Source organism: Plectrocnemia conspersa, unplaced genomic scaffold, assembly GCF_051122295.1.
Source record: "Plectrocnemia conspersa isolate PC_06_02 unplaced genomic scaffold, ASM5112229v1 ptg000008l, whole genome shotgun sequence".
Classification (NCBI taxonomy): domain Eukaryota; kingdom Metazoa; phylum Arthropoda; class Insecta; order Trichoptera; family Polycentropodidae; genus Plectrocnemia; species Plectrocnemia conspersa.
This window is the reverse complement of record NW_028277172.1, coordinates 12,073,476-12,087,318: the sequence shown is the minus strand read 5'-3', so window position 1 is coordinate 12,087,318 and position 13,843 is coordinate 12,073,476. Positions and strand designations below refer to the sequence as shown.

At 28.5% G+C, this 13,843-nt stretch overlaps 2 protein-coding genes across 2 annotated transcripts; both read right to left on the bottom strand.

Annotated features, from left to right (window-relative positions):
• Positions 1–826: 826 nt before the first annotated feature.
• On the bottom strand, positions 827–7,210 carry LOC148233014 (uncharacterized). Its single transcript, XM_088191043.1, has 3 exons — positions 6,992–7,210; positions 2,279–2,375; positions 827–1,598 (listed from the first exon to the last, which is right to left on the bottom strand). Exons 1-3 carry the CDS (start codon positions 7,100–7,102, stop codon positions 1,132–1,134), a joined length of 675 nt encoding a protein of 224 aa, XP_088047169.1. The 5' UTR covers positions 7,103–7,210; the 3' UTR covers positions 827–1,131.
• A 376-nt stretch (positions 7,211–7,586) lies between these two features.
• On the bottom strand, positions 7,587–12,672 carry LOC148233013 (uncharacterized). Its single transcript, XM_088191045.1, has 3 exons — positions 12,514–12,672; positions 12,350–12,428; positions 7,587–9,335 (listed from the first exon to the last, which is right to left on the bottom strand). The coding sequence occupies exons 1-3, from the start codon at positions 12,571–12,573 to the stop codon at positions 8,914–8,916; spliced, it is 561 nt and encodes a 186-aa protein (XP_088047171.1). The 5' UTR covers positions 12,574–12,672; the 3' UTR covers positions 7,587–8,913.
• Between the last annotated feature and the right edge of the window lie 1,171 nt (positions 12,673–13,843).

The following is a 13,843-nucleotide window of genomic DNA, read 5'->3' as shown; positions in this document are numbered from 1 at the left end:
GGGCCTCTGCGGTTGACGTGACTTTCCTCATTTAATTCTTAAGCTAGTTAATTTGTAATAATGGAGTTTAAATCAGTATGCATAATCAGTGTCAAAGCATGGTTATGAGCGGAACTCGTTGACGATAGTTAGATGCTGTAACTGCTTCCTAATTTTCTGGCATTTTAACGGTCCTAAGTATACTAGGTGATGTTCTTCTTAGCGTGGAAAATTTGTTTTCAAATGCATAGCGTGTACCTAACGCTGCGTCATTCTCGCAGAACGATTGTTCTCATAATACGCTTAAACAACAAATCTCTGATATTCACCGATCCAACTTATGATAGGTGCTGAAAACGGCAAATTCTTATTTACAGAATTAATCTTACTATATCTCTCTATGCCCTCTATAACCCATACAGTGCCCTTTTGAAATATGGAAGTGCTCTATGCTCCACCTTTTATAAACGATGTTTACGTGTTGCACGTATTTCTTCCCTTATATAATTCTTAAGAATTTTGTTATATGTTTAGGGTTGGTGAAAAAGGCATTCTTTTCCACCAATATATTGCATTCCTCACACACAAAAAATAGTTTGAGCAGAAATGAGAAATTTACAAAATCCATAGTTGAGATTTCTACCATAAAACTTGAGGATTTTTAAAGAAATGAAAATAATAAATTGACTAATATGTTAATAATAGAAATTATATAATTGATAATATAAACATTGCTAATTTTAAAATATTTTTTTACTATATCCTAGTTTTGCTTCAATCTATTTTTTACTTAAAATTTTAGGATTTCTTGGAACATTTGTATAAATTATTTTAATTAACAAAAGTGTGCATTTTATGATTTATTATAAATTATCTTATATAATAATACATTAATAAATGGCAATACAATGTATAATAACATTGAACGGTATGATGTTAGTGTTACCGTTTTTAGACTAAACTTACACCCACAAGGGCAAAGTTATGAAAATTATGACAGAACCAAATTATTGACAAAAACGTTTAAAATACATATATAACATATTTTTGCATCTAACTGTGTATTAAATATGATCATGTTATTGACGTTTTTTTACAAATAATAGAAAGAAACGCAGTGTACAATTTTTCAGTAATGAAATGCTATATTGCTTATGCTGTTTTATTATCGTCCTTAATTTCACTATTCGGACACTTACCATAAATGTGTCTTTTGCAACCTGGCAAACAAGTTATTTTCACGATTACTTCGATCTTCGGAGTTTCTTCATTTACATCATCCAAACTTATTCGCGAAGCAAAGTGAACTTTAGGTTTTTGGGTGGTAGTAGTAGGTGGTGGTTTTCTTTCAAACCCACCGTAAATCCTCGAAACGCCTAAACACTCAACAACGAGGGTTGATTCGTTAACTCCGAAAACCCTACGAGTGTCGTGGTCGCAAGCAGCCCCAAGTTTTACGCAATTATTTTTCATATTGACTTTTCCGCTCCTGGTGCAATGGTCGTATTTGCAAACGGCAGTAAAACCATCCTTGTCCAGGACGAGTATTTCGTATTTTTTGCACGGTCCTTTCTCAAAAGCAGCGTAGCAAGCCTCGTCATCAGTGTTGAAGATGTAACCTAAATAAAAATAAACATAAGATTTAATTTCAGTATCACAAAACATAATATGTATACCATGATAATAAAAACATAATGATTTTTGTATTTCACAAAAATAAATATATAAACAATCAAGAAAATGTCATGATAAAAATATAATGACTATAAGATAAATAATATGTTAACACTCGTTTACAACACAATGTGCATGTGATTTAATTTATCGATTTTAAAAATAAAAAATCGATGTTCACCCTATGATTACCGAACCTTTTGATAATAAATATCGACGATATATATATAATATATAATATATTTACCTCTTAAACAAATACTCTAAATTCAATTATGAGGTCGGATCAGGCAATTTTTCTAAAGTATCAAAAGCCGATATATTCGGCAATCAAAGGGTTAATATTAAAATAACAAAAGGATGATGAGCATACAATAATTGCCCTAGATAAGTTTCAACTATGTATCACTACTGTTGGCTATAAGTTGATAACATAATCTAAGCTACGGATTTTAATCTACATAACTATCTTGTTATTCCTCATAATTTATTACCATAGGGCAAGGTTGCGAGTTCTAATTTATCGCTTGTTCATAACCTTAAGTCTTAAAATAAACAATTAACTTATATTATGAAGTTATTTTTATACGATCAAAATAATAATCAATAAATAATATCTCCATACCTGGCCTGCAATCGCACACGTAGTCGTTATCTACATCTCCTGGGTAGTAATATTCATTTTTGCCGCACAAACCCGGTTTTGATATGACGCTATTGTTCTGAAAAGAAAATATAATGTTGATTTCTTTATTTATTTTACAACATAAATATCAATTAATTTTGATTAAATGGTGTATTATACGTGCTGCATATCTCTTTAGATTAAATGGGTTATAGCAGAGCTTTTTTGTGGAACGCGTTCCGGCACACTTTTTTAATGTATTTTTAAAATTTCAAAATCAATTGATACTGAATACACTTGCGTAGCGATGGACAATCTACGAAACATTTTATTGTTAAAGTTTAAAAATGAGTAAAAATTCCAGTTACTTCTCAACCGCAGGTCCTACTAAAAAAGTCCAAATCAATAACAGAAACGATGACAGAAAATATGGAAATATTGGTGCAAGTTGATGATTATGAATTATCTCAAGCTAATCTTGATGAGCAAAACCAAATTCAAAATGATTGGCAGGATCTTTTTGATCATTAATTTTTTTTAAATTTTGCTCATATACAAAATGAAACTTGTGCTACATACCTTGCAGAAACGTTGAAACTCTTGGAACTAAAACGACGATAGGAATGAAAATTTCCAAAGAATGGAAACAATGAAACCACATATTTCGGGAAAGTGAGAAAGCTAATTAGCTCACTTAAAAAAAATTGAATCAGATAAATTATATTTTCGCTAGTAGAAATCTTTTAGTAAAAATGTATTTGGACTTCACTAAATGTAGCTTCACTGAAAAATACAACCATTTATACATTCGTATGTAAAAATATTGATAGGTATGATATGTAAATGTATATAATATATTACTACGCGTGGAAAAGTTGAACCATATAATTTTACTAGCACCTGCCAGATAAATTCGATTTTTACTAGAAAATATATATTTATATATACCGGTGAAAATGTATTCCGATTTAATTTCACTGAAATGACATATTTCTAAAAATATTTTTGGGGTAAACTCAAGGCTCATTTTCTATGAGGGAGAATTTCTAGTTTAGAATAAGGAATGATATTTCATATTTTTCCAGGGAGAGGTGGACAAAATTTAGCCAGTCAGTGATCGTTTTTAAATAATATTTTGATTACATTAAAATTCACAGTATTTCATTAAATGACATGTATTTTTCCGACCAAATTCAAGAGAAGGCAAATGCCCCGACCTGCCCCCCCACCCCATCAAATAAGGTTCCTAATATTTGACCATGGATGTACTGCAGCTGCTGTAAATTTCACATCACGAATTTTTTCAATAAATGATCCTTCTACTGACTCGAAAACATTTTATTCCACGTTGAAAGAGTCAATTGAAAAATTGCACTTTGGGCTCGCGTATTTAACAAAAAATATTTATGTTCAGTTGACATTTAGAAAGATGGAAATTAGAAACATATCAGCAAGACTACCACTAAACGAAAAAAATTATTCATGGATTTTGCGAATACATTCTCTAAAAGACCAATACAGTTTTGGCACTTTTGTTCATCAAACTCGTCGCATAACCTTTGCCACTTTTCGTTTCTTCAAAATACGTTCATCTGTCTTGTATCCTTCAAAATCTGTTTCTCAGATTTCATTCAGCCATAGACACACGAACACTAAAAAATTTGTCAGACGAGAATTAGTTAAACTTTTCAAATCACTATAAACTTTTATTCAAATATATAATATTTAACTTTAGATTTGACATGTCTAGAGTAAATAAAAAATATAATATTTTTTTTAATTGTTTATGCATTTTGAGGCTTAGGAAAAACTGCCTTAAATTTAAATTAAATTATATTTTAATATATTTTTTTAGTAAAGAGCTTTTTTTGTTTTAAAAAAAGTCCTGGGTCATAGTAAATAGTAAATCAGGTAAAAATAATAGTATGCATAATTTTTACGTTTTGACATTAATCACCCTCTTAACACACGCTCGTTTGTGGCCCGAGAGACGATAAAGGCCCGCTAAAGTAAAGTGACCCAGATATGAAATTTTAATAAACTGGGTCGACCGTTTGACCGAAAGTGAAAATTTTGGCCGAAAAACAATGAAACAAACGTTGAATAATGAGCACGATATTCGCTAAATGTCAATGCGATAAGTGTGACCTATATTTTTTGCTCTCGTGGCGTATTTATAAATAAATCACTACAACTTCTTAGCGGTCGAGACCTGCAGAAAAAGCAGAAAAACAAACTTGTTTTTGCTTTCTAATCGTAAATTTGTTATTAGGTAAATTCATGCTATATTACATAGGACAAATAAAAAAATCGTATAATTGACTACCAATCTTAAATCTTGCTAGATTAAATTGAAACAAAATAAATTAAAATACACTTACGCCTACATGTGCATACTTAAATAATGCATGTATTGCTCAAATAACAACGAAAAAAATATAAACAGTCCCAAGATCGAATCAAACCGATACAACCAGAAAATCTGCGTCGGAGAAGATAAGATCGAGACTTCGCCCCGGATGATGACCCCAACATCAGAGGTCGAAACATTGGGGAGAGAAATGAGGAAAAAATACAAAATTATTTCTTCCGACGCAGATTTTTTGATTGCTTTTTTTTCGATTCAATCTTGAAATCGCGATATAATGTAAGATTGTAATGCATCGTATGTCCATAATAGAAATATGATTGTTGCATAATGCGATTAAATAACCAGTTGTTTAAACAACTGGTTATTTAATCGCATTCTGCACCTATCTTTTCATTACCAATGAGTCATGTCATGTGTCATGGATTAAGGATGCTGCGACTAAAAATATATAAACCCTCTTTTTTAAAACATTTTTATCAGCACCCAAGAGGTCCGCCACATTTAGTACAAACGTTTAATACATCTTATAAAAAAAATTAAGGATTATAATAATTTTTCTATCGTTTTAAAACATTATGATAAATCAACCAAGAAACATACTTATAGATCAAATATATGTTACTGATCTATAAATATACACAACTAATTTATTTAAATACAATTCAATGGGAAACCCCTTAATTTTTATACCAAAAGAAAAAAAAAGCTTAAGTACTAATTTTAGTACATTTAGATAAAAATCTGGAAAAATAAAATATCAGCATTGACATTTGTGATTATTTTTACTATAGTCTCCAATGTGGTTAATACTCTATAATGCTGCTTATTATAGCGTTTTTTATGGGTATGAAAATGGGTATTGTAAAATATTTGTATGGCTCTATTATATGGTGTAGTTCTGAAATAAATTAATTAAATTTAATATCAGAATCCAGATGTCTCCGAGATATTTAACATTCAATTTTATTTTTGACGTTCTATACGTTGACACAAAATTATGCACTCTCGCAAACGCATAATAAAGTCAAGCCTGTGATTCGTAACATTTTACAAATCAGTGATAAATAATCACGCATTTAAAGTAGTGAGCCCGCTAGAAATTGCGAAAGCATATAAACCCACTAATCTCCAGAATCGGTGACTTCTATAAGATCAAACTTAAATTTGAATATAAACATAAAATGCCCTAACACATATTTATTTAGGGAAATTAGTTTATTTTTAGTAACTTTAGGTCCTTAGTTAAGAGTTATAAATAGTCTTAAATTCGGTAATTTAAATTGTTAATTTAAGTACATACTTCTATTTTATTTGTATTTCTATTTAACAAAAGATTTTCATATTTTTCTTAAATTTATCTCATCAATTATTGCTATTATTATTATTTTATATTAGTAATATATTATTATAAACTAGAAAATAAGTATAAATCATTCATTTTCCTGTTTTCTTAAACTTGTAGTAAACTTTTATATAAAAAAACATTTGATTTTCATTTTATATTACTACACTAATTACTTTGGAGAGGCAGTGATAAAGCTTATATTCGTTTAACTATTATGTCTCACTCTGTTTAATTGAGATTTATGGTAATCTTTCACCACTCGAAATAGACGAGTTGTTTTCGCAGAAGCCGAACTGTTCGTTAATTTACTCCCCAAAGATAATTTTAAACGTGATAAGATTATTTTTCAAATATGTTATTAAATCAAAAAGTTGATAGTTTTTTCAACTTCCAACTCTTCCAAAAATCTTTGACTTCTTGACTCCCAACTTCGCCTCTCGTATCAAAAAAGTGTAAATTTAAAAATTCATATTCAATAGGTGTAGTATCAAATAGTATTTGATATTTCCTAAAATATTGTATGTTTCCTTCTTAACTGGTTTTGGTGTATGTTTGTATTAACAAACATGACCATTACGTAATCCGCTTTTATGAATTATTTATATAAAATAAAAATATATATTTATTTAATAGAGGTATAGAATTCGTCGAAATCTATCAAATAATTTTGAAGCTATATTTATGTCAGGTCTTTGAATCTTTAAATCACAGCTAATTTATTTGTTTGTCCATCCTATGCTTAATTGAATATGTGCCCAATATAATAATATGTGAATTTGAGTGAAATACATACATTAAAATATATATGTAAGTAGTATTTAAGATAAGATAAAAAAAAAACATAATGAAAATTAATTTTTTGAATCGTACTTTTATTAAAAATATGTCTTATTTGCTATTTCAGTCATTTTAACTTCTAACCTTTTATCGTGTTTAATTTTAACTGTGTTATTTTAATCGAAAAGTCACATGATAGCATACGTAGTTTTTTACTTACGTTCGAAGGCAGCACTAACACATCCTCGACGTGCTCTGGATAGCCGATATCTTGACTTTGACATTGGCTAACGATGACGATCAAAAAAAAACAAAATGTCGAGCGCGTCATCTTCACACGGAATACGAATACAAACTGACCAAATGAGAATCATCGGCCATCGGCCAATCGGCGGTCGGTAGAGAGACATTACGACAATGGTGGATTGGGAATTTCACAGACGTATAATTCCGTGAACATGCAGTGATTTTGAACTACTGAATGGCTCTAAAACCCAAACAAATATGAAAATTGATCGTCATTTTTCATTTCGATTGACGTTTAAAATTTGGCCCAAAATGGGTCAAAAAAGCGTTCAACGCATTTCAAATTTGACAGATAGATAGATTTAGATAATTATTATAATCGTATTAGTTATAAACATTCTTCTGGTACAAATTTGAATCTTAAGCGTTCATTTTCTGGCCATGATGATATTGCTTGATCCGGTCAGACGGGTTCTGCAAGCGGAAATTCCGCAAAGAATTGTCCGAAAAGGAATAGTCGGTCAAAAGGGTCAAGCGTAAAACATTAAACAAATAAAATTTAACTAAAATTCCATTAAAATATTATATTTTTGTAGTATTTATAAATAAAAACCACATCAATAATATACACTGTACACAAATAATATTACTTTATTTATATATTATAATTACACGCTGATTAAAACTATATTTGATTACGTTTTTATGATTGATCACAATAAACGTTAATGCGTAGTATATATTTAATAATTTAACTTTGAGAATTAAAATAAATATAAAATAGACTTTTTTACAAATATATTTTTTCCCATACTAAAGGAGTAAATTTTTAAGTTCATCTACAACAATGCTTTTTAAATTACAGCCTTATTTTGTCATCTACTCACGCGTCCACTTCATGTAAATTACTTTACATCTGTAAAAAAAAGTAGTAAAATTCTCAAAAAATTCACTTTATGTTATTTTTAATTTTACATTACATACATTATTTTAAATTTGAAAATTGGCATAAAAAACTAAATTTAAAAAATAACCTTGATTTTTGTGACATTAACTTTCTTATCTGGTATTTGAAATCATGCGTTTTTTTAATAGAACATCTTGTGATAATTAACATAAGCTGGATGAGTGAACAGATGACAAAACGCTATAATTCGTCCCGAATTCTATGTATAACAATATGTATGTTTTAAAAGATATTATAATATATTTTTATTTTGAATTTAATATAATTTTAAAGAACTCAAATTATTTTTTTTATAAACCATTACCCAAGTGAATTTATAGTATTTTATTTTTCAAGGAATTGGTTTTCGCAAATCTAACGTCGTTTTTTGTTGTAGTCAATTATATCATTATACGTTTTTTGCAGTACTATAAATTTATTTAGTAAAATCTATGTTATCAAAAAAACTATACTTAATAGATTTGATCCTATAACTTTATATGTGTAAATCTGATAAATTAATCTTCATGGCAAATAAAGTAAAAATTAAATTGAATATCAGAAAAATAATAAAATTTCTAAGAAGACAATATAACGAAATTCTATGCATAACAACAAAATACTAATTATTTAAAAAAATACGAGTCACTTATATCACAATCAATCATTAAAATGTAATTAAACATAATTTCGGAATATTTCATCAAAGGATAAGTTATCTAATGTCTAATAAATATTTTGCTTATATCACGATCGAATTTTAAATATAAATAAAATTATTTTATTGTGCTAAAAAAAGTTAGAAATTGTTGTACAGAATATATAAACATAAAGCTTGAAATCTTGGGATCGGGGTCATTCCGAGAGACTCGTCGTTTTGAGTCCGCGACTTTCGAAAAGTCGTTGAATCTTTAAATGTATTACACCGATCCACTTTTGGCGCATCTTTGTTACTTATTTATCGTTTCTTTGCTATATTGTTTAATTTCTTGCGTGTGTTTGCCATTTTCATATTTTAAACTATAGTAAGTTCTTGATACAGATTTTGTGCCACCTTTGGTGTATTGCCTTCTTCTGCTTTTTCTCGGTGCATCGGGCTTGAAGCGATTCCCTACGGTAGATTTCGTTGACTCTACGCACTCGATTTTGTATGTGGTTTCGTTGATTCCGTAAACTTGTGTGTCAGCACCGCACGAGCCTCCCAAAGTGACGCAGGTACCGTTGTGCATCACTCTTCCGTCCACGCTGCAAACGTTGACTTTGCAGACTGCAGTTATACCGTCTTTGTCCAAATTCAACGTACTACCGTATCTACAGGGACCTCTCTGGTGAATGGGGTAGCATTTTTCAAATTCTGTAGTGAATATGTAACCTAAAAAGACACACAATATCGATTTACAAAACTACATTCTGCACGCAATAAAAAATCCTGCTCTATTAGAACATACATAAATGATGACGATACAACTTTAGCATGTACTATGCATTTGTATATGCACATTTATTTATTATTATTTTAGTTTTACTATCACAATATGTATATTTTTTTTAATAAAATATTTTCCTATTTTTATATTATTATGTGAAGAGTTCAGAATATTAAGGGCGCTGTTCAATGTTTCATAATAATATCCCTCGAATTTCGAAGATTAGCATTCCAAAATATTACTACAAAATAATATTAGACTGCGGTCAAACTATGTCAGATGAACATAGAAAATTAGCTAAAATTCAAAAATCAAAAAATACGCGATTAACCGTGCATCGTATATTTTTTTTAAATAGTTAAAAAAAATACTAAAATAAACATAAGTGTGGGGCAGCGCAGCGCGAAACTTTATGATATATTTTTTATTTACCATTAATCTTACTTATATATTATTTAATATCGGCTACTAAACTAATTTTAGCCCAATTTCTTCGTTGAATCAAAAATTTCTCTATTGTGTATTCACAGTTTGCGTTGAGTAATTAAGAAAATTTTAAACATTAACATATAAATTTGAAAGTATGAAGCAATGTAAAATTGATTCGTGACATATTTATTAAGTAACTTATATCGTATACAAACAGACAAATAAGAAGATAATAAGAAATTAGTAATAGGGATATTTTAAAGTTACCAAAGAATTTGTGTTTTTTATCAAAATATAATTTTAACATGAAATGTTAGTTAATTCAATTTTATTTACATTGTGTACATCAAAATTATTAAGAAGCTTATTTACAAAAATGGCTGGTAAAGTTTCATGCAAATTGAGCTAAAAATATATACATATATTTTATTTTATTTATTTTTCAACAATTAAAGTAATTTATATTGGTTAATGCTGTCCATCTAACAATTATGAGTAAAACATATGTGTATTCTGACTCGGAAATATGAAGCGACCGTTCCGTGTCTTTTCGCTTGTAGTGATACATTCTTAGATTAACCACATTGAATTTAATTTTCCAGTTTACATTGCGCTATTTGTAGTAAATGGCGGTAGAAATGTACTGACTCCGATTATAATCTAAATTAAGGTGACTAGAATCCGGGTTGAAAACTTTCAAGATAATAAAATACAATAAAAAGTACATCATCTTCCAAATGGAATTGTCAGAGGATAAAGGCATTTTTTTTAAATACAGAAACAATATTAAAAACCACTGTCCATAATTTGTATGGACGTTAATTTTTTATTTGTATTTTTTGTGAAAAAAAAATAATTTATAATAAGTTTAATTAAACTAATGTTTATGTCATACGAATGTAAGAATGCATAAATTTAGATTAGTGTATGGCAAACCAATATAAAGATCATTCTATATATGTATATATAAATTATCTGGCATACTACCTACCCAGTTAAAGTATTTATATTATTTCTTCTAACTTATAAGTGGAATAAAAATTGGTAATGACTTTTTTCTAAATAAGTTGTAGTTTGTATAAATAATATACTCTCGTATACTGTGATTAGACATTTAAACATGCAACGTAAAATTTAATGATTTTTACAAAAGTTGAACTTTTCTATTTTTTATTCAAATCTCAAAAGCTAAAAATTTTAATAAAAAAATAAAAAAGCATTATTTGACCACGCAGTGCGATATACTATTTTTTGTATGAAAATATATGAGATAGGTCAGTTTTTTTAATTCCTATTTAATTGTATTAAAATATCGCAGTTCGTTTGACTGCGCAGTGAGAAATCCTAAGATTTTTTCTAGACGATAATTATATCTTTTAAGAAAATTTGCATTAGAACACGAATACTATTTTTGTTAAATATAATGCATTTGAAATAATATAAGGCCGAAAATTGAAAGAATTTTTTTTTTAAATTTGCACATAATAAACTCTATACCATGTCTATACCATGGTTTCCCAAACTATGTTCCGCGGAACACTGGTGTTCCGCGAATCCAAAACAGGTGTTCCGCAGAGCCTAAATAGATATTTCACAAAAATTTGGAGGAAATTAAAAAAATTGTTAATCGTGCTAATACATAAAAATTGTTCATAAATCTGATAAAAAAGTTTAAAAATATGTATTAAATATTCAACATTGATGTGTATAAATTCTGGAGGGAAAAGTTTCATAAGTCGGTGTTGTTTCTTTTGATAAAAAATTGTTGTTGTTGAATCTTTTGATAAAAAAATACAATTTTGGATTTTATCAGTTGAATCTAATAATTTTGATTGTTTTCCTGTCTTGGATGAATGTTTAAATGAATTGAATTTTCAAGTTGATAAAGAAATTTCACAAGTATTTTTAGAACACCTATATAACTTGAAAACAATTCTTTCGGAATATTTTCCGTAAACTAGTAAGGACGATTCCTGGGTTAGCAATCCATTTTCTGTGACAGTTAAACCAGTGGGCTTAAGCGCAAGGGATTATGAGAATTTAATTGATTTAGTTAATGACTCTGATTTAAAACAAACATATAAAAAAATATACTAATATGAATTACGCAACCTAAAAAATAAGCTAAGTGTTCCGCCAAAATTTTCAGATTTGCTAAGTGTTCCGTCGCTGAAAAAGTTTGGGAAACCCTGGTCTATATCAATTGAAAAATGGGTAGGTTGATTTTTTGTGCCGGCCGCAGCTCTGGTAACTATAGCAAAAATATAAATTTAAACTTTATTTGCCTAAAATTATTACCAATTTGTTATATTTTTTAACTTTAAATATTTTCCTAAGATATATCATTCTCCCTATATGTATGTTTTCTATAAATTGATAATATTATTTTGAAACGTATTATAACAATTATTACGCACATATTTTTTTCTTATGGGTTAAAGTTTATCAGTTGTTGTGGTTTTATTGTGGTCGATATTAAACACTATTTTTAAAACCGAACTTGTATATTTTAACATACATCTTTAATTACCTGGTTTACAATCGCACACAAAAGTTTGACCATCTGCTGGATATTGTTGTTCATTTTCGTCACAAGTCAATGAATTGTCCTGTGAATATCAATATTCACTATAAAATATGACATGTATACTTAACAAAACAATATTTTTATTATTATTAATATAATACAAGAACCTGTCCATAAGTGTAGTACAGTATGCAAAAAATAATAAATATGGCCCTTAGGATTGTCATTATTGTTGTATATTATGTCGATTTAACTGATTGATTTAATGTATTGTTAATACTGTGAACTGATTCTTACGAGTAATGCACGAGCACTGAAAATGGAATTAATCATATTTTGCGGTATGTACTCGTGAGTATTCAGTGTTGACGGACTAATAAGTTGTTTAATTATAATTGAATTGAATATTTTTATCTAGCAGTTATGTATTTTTAAACAAAAACAGTCGATTAGTATATTTATTGTATTCGGATATTGTTATTAATATACTATAATAGTTTATATTTTTTTTAATTAATGGATTCCACTAGAATGACTATAAAAAAGTCCCAAAATTTTAAATAGAACATTGCACAGTCTAAATTCTGCTCAACAAACAAAATAAATAGGAGAATATTCTCCAAATTCACATAAACAGAAAGTTAATCGTTAACCCTAAAGGGCGGAAGAGTTTCGGTGCTTATTTTTTTTAGCACTACACCACTGTTTAATACGGTGTCAGAAGTTTGTATACGCACGTATACAAACTTCAAACTTAATTCGTTTACGAGTGCTGGTGGGAGCTAAAAAATGTCATTTGACATCCAAAATGTAATTTTTCCGAAGTGACCTATTTTAGCTCTCGCAGCATTCCGAAATAAACAAATATTTTCGAGACAGCCTTTTTTTGAGCCTGTGGTACTAAATATCCTTGGGCCGGCTTTGCTTGTTACTATACTGTATTACTAAGTATATAAAAATAATATTGGCCAATACAAAATATTTTTAAAAATTAGGCGGTTTGAAATTCTAAAAAATATTAGAAAAGGAGCACAAAGTCTAAATAATTTTTAATTCCTAATTTATGATTATTCTGAAACAATTTAAAAATTGCAAAGTTTTTTTAAATTATTTCAATAAATAATAAGTATCGCTAAACAATCATGTCTTACCAAGAGATTAAATAGTGCTTTGCATTTTAAGTTGCAATTCGGTTCCACGATTATGAATTACTCGTAAAAGCAAGAGGTATTTCTTTCACACCAGAATGCTTATAAGTATTTAAAATTCCACCCTTACAAAAATTAGCTTTTGAATTTTGTCACGCATAAAAGTATTTACTTTAGTCAAAATTGAGCATTATTTCCTAAATACTTCATTACAAATCACAGCAAATACTATTTGAAAAGCTGTGCAAATATTCTAGTATTGAATAGTAGAAAAACACCCCTATACTGTATACTTTTGCTTATTTTAAATAAAATTATATTAAAATTGTACATTTTAACAATAGTGATC

What these genes read in the sequence shown, in the direction of transcription:
- LOC148233014 (XM_088191043.1), bottom strand. Translation starts at nt 7,102, where the DNA reads ATGACGCGCTCGACATTTTGTTTTTTTTTGATCGTCATCGTTAGCCAA. An exon ending in TGTTAGTGCTGCCTTCGAAC is followed by an intron (nt 2,376 to 6,991) that starts GTAAGTAAAAAA and finishes TTTTCTTTTCAG; the next exon opens with AACAATAGCGTCATATCAAA. An exon ending in CGTGTGCGATTGCAGGCCAG is followed by an intron (nt 1,599 to 2,278) that starts GTATGGAGATAT and finishes ATTTTTATTTAG; the next exon opens with GTTACATCTTCAACACTGAT.
- LOC148233013 (XM_088191045.1), bottom strand. Translation starts at nt 12,573, where the DNA reads ATGACAATCCTAAGGGCCATATTTATTATTTTTTGCATACTGTACTAC. An exon ending in TGTACTACACTTATGGACAG is followed by an intron (nt 12,429 to 12,513) that starts GTTCTTGTATTA and finishes TGATATTCACAG; the next exon opens with GACAATTCATTGACTTGTGA. An exon ending in TGTGTGCGATTGTAAACCAG is followed by an intron (nt 9,336 to 12,349) that starts GTAATTAAAGAT and finishes GTGTCTTTTTAG; the next exon opens with GTTACATATTCACTACAGAA.